The 6,847-nt window shown below is 37.7% G+C and overlaps 1 protein-coding gene and 1 long non-coding RNA gene across 3 annotated transcripts; both read right to left on the bottom strand.

Annotated features, from left to right (window-relative positions):
* Positions 1-414: 414 nt before the first annotated feature.
* Positions 415-3,715, bottom strand: LOC127659207 (nebulin-like). Of its 2 annotated transcripts, none has more exons than XM_052148918.1 (8): positions 2,390-3,715; positions 2,199-2,306; positions 2,002-2,100; positions 1,451-1,555; positions 1,232-1,321; positions 973-1,058; positions 750-850; positions 415-661 (listed from the first exon to the last, which is right to left on the bottom strand). In XM_052148918.1, the coding sequence occupies exons 1-6, from the start codon at positions 2,507-2,509 to the stop codon at positions 1,041-1,043; spliced, it is 540 nt and encodes a 179-aa protein (XP_052004878.1). In that variant the 5' UTR covers positions 2,510-3,715; the 3' UTR covers positions 415-661; positions 750-850; positions 973-1,040. The 2 variants fall into 2 exon arrangements, with proteins under 2 accessions (XP_052004878.1, XP_052004877.1); XM_052148917.1 differs by having other exon boundaries at positions 1,232-1,324.
* A 1,026-nt stretch (positions 3,716-4,741) lies between these two features.
* On the bottom strand, positions 4,742-5,693 carry LOC127659208 (uncharacterized). Its single transcript, XR_007972506.1, has 3 exons — positions 5,155-5,693; positions 4,948-5,052; positions 4,742-4,852 (listed from the first exon to the last, which is right to left on the bottom strand). It is a non-coding gene; the product is annotated as an uncharacterized LOC127659208 (long non-coding RNA).
* Positions 5,694-6,847: the final 1,154 nt, after the last annotated feature.

Genomic DNA, 6,847 nt, shown 5'->3' on the forward strand with positions numbered 1-6,847 from the left:
TATTCAAATGTACAAAACAAAATGGAAATTATTAAGAAAGATCATTAGAAAAAAAATTTTAAAAGGGAAAGAGGTTGAAAAGATTTATGGAGAATGATGTTAAAGATATAAAAAGAAAAATGGAAAAAAGCATCCAGAGAAGAGTGCAGTGACTTTAGCACAGAACTATTCACAGATATTCACCAGGCCACCATCTGGTTAACTTACATCACTGGCATTGAGGTAGGCTTTCTTGGAACGAACCAGGAGGGGTGTGTCATGGATGGCAGTGTCCCTGTGCTTCATCTTCTCGTTCCTTGTACTTTTCTAAAGATTAAAGAAGTGACGAATAACAGGCATGTCTGCATACAGATATGTTAATCAGTGCTAAAAAATTGTTATATCAATATTGTTAAAAGCACAAATTACCTCACTGTACACAACTTTCATTGACCAGGCATGATCCCAGAGTGGAGTATATATAATTTGGTGAAATCTCTCCTGATCTTTTAACAGTTAATCAAAGCATTCCACTGTTGATATCATTTGTATAGTGAGAAAGATAACAGTGATTTACTTTGTTGGTCAGATTCTGGACCCATTTGGCTCTTTGAATCTCCAGACCATCCACAGTGTTGTGGATTTTGTCTTTTCACTTAAGACCATCAGTGCGGTATACCAGCTGTGGATAGAAATAGAGGTGTTGGACAGGCTTTAAAAAAGACTTTGATTTCATCTCAGGCTTATTCTGAGGCATATGAGCCACTCACATCACTGATGTGGGTCTGAAGCTCACACATTTGTACTCTGGTGTGTCCAGGACTACACTGAAGTTGGCAAAGTTCTTCTTGGCGTTGACGTCATATGATTGCTACCAAAGAGATGCCAACAAAAATTCTGATTAGCATCAAAAAGTCCTATGTCATCTAAAAAAATTACAATCAATGAATTGTGACATTCATAATAGTGCTATTTAACATTTAGTTTTTTTACCCTATACTTGGTGATCTCACGGATTCGGACCATCTCCGGGGAGTCCACCATGAAGCAGCCAATGCCTTTCAGCCACTGCAGATCCTCTTTATATTTCAGCCACAGAACAGTCAAACATAGTTACATCAAATGTTACATTCTACATTCTAGATTATTATCATGATCACTTAAATGCCCAAGCAGAAAAAGCCTAATGTGCATCAATTGCAGTATATAATGTGTAACAGTATATTTAAGTGCACATATGAAGGACACCTACATCGCTGCTGATCTCATTGACATGGAAGCAGTGCATCAGCTGTAGGGTGATGGGTTGGGGCAGAAGAGTTCCTCTGCAGTTGTAGTACTTCTTCTTGTAGCACAGATGTAGAGGAAATTGTACAATGTCCGCTGATTAGAGCAACTAATAATTTTGTGGTGTAAAATGGGGAGATACAGTATGCTCAGAGCTTTTACCAAATAATATGGAAATACTTACATCACTAATGGCCTGCTGAGTGGTATTAACCTGTATGAACTCAGGGGTGTCATACTCAGAATGGATCTTGTCCTTTTCCTTCTCATATTTGTCATGATACAGTCGCTAGGAGAAAAATGCAATCAGACATTATAACTTGTATCTAAGAGCTGATGCTTCACGTGTAATAAAGTTGCCATTTCTAAACTGAAAAGCATATAGTTCACCCACATTTTTTTATTTTGTTGTCATTTACTCATTCTCATTTTAATCCAAACCTGTATAAATGTATTTCTTCCGTGGAACACAAAAAGAGATGTTATAGGCATGTTTAGATTATAGGCATGTATGTTAGTCAGTCAACATTAATTTTCATAGCATTTTTCCATACAATTAAAGTAAATGGTGAGTATGGGTGTCATTCTGTCTAACATATATTTTTGTGTTCCACAAAAGACAGAAAATCAATCAGGTTTGGAGCAACATAAGAGAGCAGAAAGTAAATGATGAGAGAATTTTCAGTTTTGGGTGAACTATCCTTTTATGAACTTGGATAGCCATTCTGAACTTACTTCATTGGTGACCTTGTTGATTGTGACAAAGTTGATGCCTAGAGGATCCATAGTGTAGCTCATGGCTTTCATCTGATCATAGACTTCCCTGTATTTAACCTACAGAGATTGGAACATCAAAAGAGGGATGAGACATATGCATAACATTACATCTCTTTTTTTATTTTCAGAGGCTGAGAACTGAGTTGTTTCCTCACATTGTTGGTGGCAGTGCTGTTGACCTTGGCCTGCCTGTTGAGTGGAGTGTCATAAGGTAGAGCATAGCCGGTAGGCATAAAGTTCTTATTGGGCTCTTTGTAGAAGTTCTGGAAAACAAGCAAGAGATATTAAGTATACATCTACGGAAAGACCATCAAATTATGTTATGAATGGGTATTAGATATCATACGTCATTCTGGATGTAGTTGGCTTGGCGAGCCCTTTCGGTATCAACAGTCACATGAGGTGCAGCGTTTTTACCCTTAACATTGACATAGTCATGGTGGTAGTTGAGCTGGACAAGAAGCATATGAGTTAGAAGGTTCTTTTTCAATTAAATGTAAGAGATCAAGTTATGAGCACTCTGCTTGCATGTTTCATAGACTGGGGTGTCCTTGACCACAGAAAAATGCTTGAAGTGCTCAGTTCCTTTAGCTCTGTACAGATTCTGAAAGATAAAATTACACAGGAGTAGAGGACAAGATGAGAGATGATAGAAGAGCAGGAATGAGAATTGTAAGGAAAGTAACGATTCCTTTCTGAGTCTGATTCATCTTAACAATTCCAGTTTCTTAACGGTTCCATTATCTTCCAGAACTTTTGAGGACAAAATAATTTTGTACACATAACAATTTTTAGTTCATTCTAAGGATGCACCGTTATGAAAAATTTTGGACAAAACTGATACTGATTTCAACAAAAAACGATTGGCCGTTACCGATAATATGCCACTTAACTTATTTTGCCATCAGATCACTGTTTTGGTCAGGAATACATTTTTTTAAATGTACAAAGAGGTATTGTTTTTACAAAGTTTTCTGATAATTAATTATAAATTAACTATTGTTTTCATAACAGCATTTTCAGGCTTAAAAGTAATTTGCCATTGGTTTTAATTTGGTCAATAATTGGCAATAAATATCAGCGGCTGACACATTGGTGCATCCCTATACCAAGTCGGACATGACGAAATAATTAACTTGCAGTTCTGTAAACTTTTGATTCAGTAGAAAGCAACGACTAATAAGAGTCTTTCATAGGAAATGCTGTGTTTTGCATAGTTATGTTTTGTATAGATTCAAAAGACTCATAAGAGCAATTTGTTTGGAGTACGTGCAGTAATTCTGAGTGATAGCGCAGGAAACACTGTCCTAATATTTTAGCAAGGTGAAAAATGCATGTTCGAGAACCGATAAGGGAACCAAAATCAACGAAAATGACCGAAAATCATTCAGTTGCATTATTGTGTCAAAAATAGAACCGGTTTTCTGAAAAAGTTCCGGTTCTCGATTACAAACCTCATGGAAGAGCAGGGGTAAACTGTTGGAAAATGAAATGAGTCAACTGTACACTTACCTCGCTCTGCAGGTTCATAGCTTGCTTACAATGTAGAATCTCTGGAGTGTCCCAAGTGTAGCAGCCAATACCCTTTAACCAGATGAGATCATCTTTGTAGAAGATCTAAGATAAGTTGCAATGTCAAACCAGTTAGAAATCTCACTTGGCACTAAACTCCCTTGCTGGATTTTGTACAGGAAAATAACCAGAATATATGAACATAATTGCGAATGATGTTTGAATGTTTGTGTCTCTGAAGTAGGGATAACTCAAGTCACTCAGTTGCTTGTTGACCTTTCAGGCATGCACGTACACCTGCATATCAGGCAGGCAGATCCACTGGTGCAAGTATTTATGGTAGTCAACCTCACTGACCGTCTTCTGAGTGTTGCGTGCAGATACTATGTCAAGCATGTCTGCAGGTACGTGGATCTTTGCCTTGGTCTTCTCATAGTTGTGTTTGTACAGGCACTAATGGAAAAGGACATACCATGGGGTTACAAAGGTGGGTTTAAGTTAACAATTACATGTATGTCTTCAAATTTGACCTGTTACATAACTCACATCCAGTATTAGTTTCCAGCTTTGATACATCTTGCAGTAGCTGGGTTGTCCGCAAGACACTTAGGCAGGCTGTACAGGGTCTTGAACTTCTCATAATCTTCCTTGTATTTAACCTACACAAACAAAAGGAGGTTTAGAACAATGTATAGGACAATTATACAAATTTTCTTTATTGAGGAATTAGTAAGCACTGGAAAAGTGAATTAAGTAAGGACTCACATTGCTCAGGATGACCTTCTTCTTTTTGGCATGGAATAAAGCATGGGAGTCGTGAGGGATGTGGTAGCTTTTGGCTTTGATCTTGTCCCAAGCGGCAGAATACGCTTGCTGAATGCATACAAAGAATATTCAATGACACGGTGAGCAACGGTACACAAAATATTTTATAGAAATTTCCAGAATCTTTTCACTCAGGCTTACGGTGCTATATATCTGCTTCAGGTTGAAGCATCTTGCATAGTCATATGTATCAAGAACAGTGGTGTAAATGTGCTTCTCCTTATGGTATGCCACTCTGTAGTTCAAATGCGGATATAAAATAAAACAAAATAAATGTTTTGGTGTAGTTTAAACCTGCAACTTAAATTCTCCAGAGAAAACTGAAGGACTTGAATGAATGAATTCACAGGCGTTGAACTGTAGAAACCTCACTAGCCCAAGTGTGGCCCACGATGGCAGTCACATATACAGGGGTGTCTGTCACGATGGAGCAGTTGTTCATTTCCTTCTTCCCTTCGGCTTTGTACTTGATCTGTGCAGAAAAAATTAAAACATAAAGACAGAAAGAATTATAACTTCTGTTAAACTGTATCTTTGTTACAAGATCCTCTTAGAATTGATACTCACCTCACTTTGTAGCTCATATGACTTCTTGGCTCGCACAATCTCAGGAGTATCCCAGCTATAACAGCCATCACCTTTCATCCAGTTAAGGTAATCTTTGTAAAATACCTGGCAGGGGATAATTTGTCAAATATATCTTTTTAAAAGACCTGATAAAGCAAAAAGAAAAATGTTGGTTTAACATCAGTGTGTGAAACTGAGGTAACCTACATCATTCAAGATCTCATTAACCTTGTGGACACGGATGATATCATTCTGTTCAGGGTGGCATGTCCACTGGTGCAGGTGTGTACGGTATTGCACCTCGCTCAGGATGTCCTGGCCTTTCTTAGCAACCTCATGGCTGATCATGTCAGCAGGTATGTGGTAGTCTCTCTATTGGACAAATCAACAAAAGTTGTAGCGTAATGTAGCTAAGGTTTGTCGCCAAACGCTTTTTAATAAAAAAGTCGCTAAAGATGTATGAAAAGTCTCTTAATCTAGCGAGTCGCTAAATTGGCAAAACTGAACTCGAGTCTTCTGGTCCAAGTCGTTCGTTCATTTGTAACGTGACAGCCGTATACGCTATGCACATACGGCTGTAACGTGACAAAATAACGAATGACTCGGACAATAAGGTTCCAGAGAACTAATAATTTCTGTCCCGCTTGCCAGGATAGGTTACTTAGGTAAAGTTGGTTTTATATTCGCACATTCGCGGACTTCCGCGTTCAATAACTCGTGAACTAAACGTTGTTGCTACACACAACACCTATCACATATAACTACAGATAAAACACCAGAAGCTACAACATAAATTTCCTCAAAACGATCTTTCCTTCGCACTGGACAAAATACATTGATCTCTATGCGCAGGCTGCTAAGAAGGGACCATCTACAAAGTGCAAACCCGAAGGAAATTAAAATATTAAAACAATGTTATTTGTGTAGTAACAATATTCAGCTCATGAGATATTGAACGCGGAACTCCGCAAATATGCGAAGCGAATATAAAAAGCAACTTGCAGACTTGATCTGTAGGACCTTCAGGACCACATAGCCTACGTTGACAGCACCATGAACATAGTCAAGTTTAAAAAAAAAACCCCAACCAGGCTATAAATAGTTTCAGGTTTGATATTTGCTGCGTATTCACCTAGACTGCTTTAGTGTACTTTTGTGTAGGCTATTGTACATACAGTACGCAAAAATGTTTTATGTAAAAGTTACAGTAATTCACCAAAGGGATTTTTTCATGTTCCAAAGGTTGTAGTATGTTCCTACTGACCAGACTGACTTACTACAGGTGGAATTTTGACAGTACCTCCCTTACTGTACGTTCAGTATACAAATATTCATTTAAAAAAATTACAGTAATTCCCCGAAAGTATTTTTTCCTGTTCCAAAGGCTGTAGTGCTTTCCTATTGACCATACTGACTTACTACAGGTGAAATTTTCACAATAACTCCCTTACTGTACGTACTGAAGGGTTGGGGTCAGAATCCCCTGTCTCTTCAATTTAATTATATATATCCTTTTTATATATATCCTTTTGAATGATTACTTTATTCTTATTAAAAATTCAACAATCAAGTATGTATCCTAATCATTTCTGTATTCATTTTCTTTTAGGTGCATTCCAGTGTGTGCCCTTGTGTTGTGTTCACATGCAAGGGGCCTTTTGATGATAATTGTCTTGGGATTCAGAGAGCGGCGAGAGAGACTCTGTACTCATGTATTGCATATATATTATATATATATATTGTAAGTAAATCAAAACCAAATAATTTACAAGCTTTTAACTTCATGAGGTGCAATGGCAAGGTATCTAACACCGGAGACGTCCTTGGTGAATCTGCCTCTGGCTGGACATTCCTTTACAGTCCTTTTTAAAGTCTATCAACTTTTTTTGACATGTTCAGA

This window comes from Xyrauchen texanus, chromosome 18 (genome assembly GCF_025860055.1).
Source record: "Xyrauchen texanus isolate HMW12.3.18 chromosome 18, RBS_HiC_50CHRs, whole genome shotgun sequence".
In the NCBI taxonomy this organism is placed as follows: domain Eukaryota; kingdom Metazoa; phylum Chordata; class Actinopteri; order Cypriniformes; family Catostomidae; genus Xyrauchen; species Xyrauchen texanus.

Excerpts from the sequence above, each read along its gene's own strand:
- LOC127659207 (XM_052148917.1), bottom strand. The coding sequence starts at position 2,509 with ATGCTTCTTGTCCAGCTCAACTACCACCATGACTATGTCAATGTTAAG. Across the intron at positions 2,101-2,198 it reads ACAGCACTGCCACCAACAAT|GTTAAATACAGGGAAGTCTA; the intron begins GTGAGGAAACAA and ends CAATCTCTGTAG. Across the intron at positions 1,325-1,450 it reads CTCAGCAGGCCATTAGTGAT|AAGAAGTACTACAACTGCAG; the intron begins GTAAGTATTTCC and ends CTGTGCTACAAG.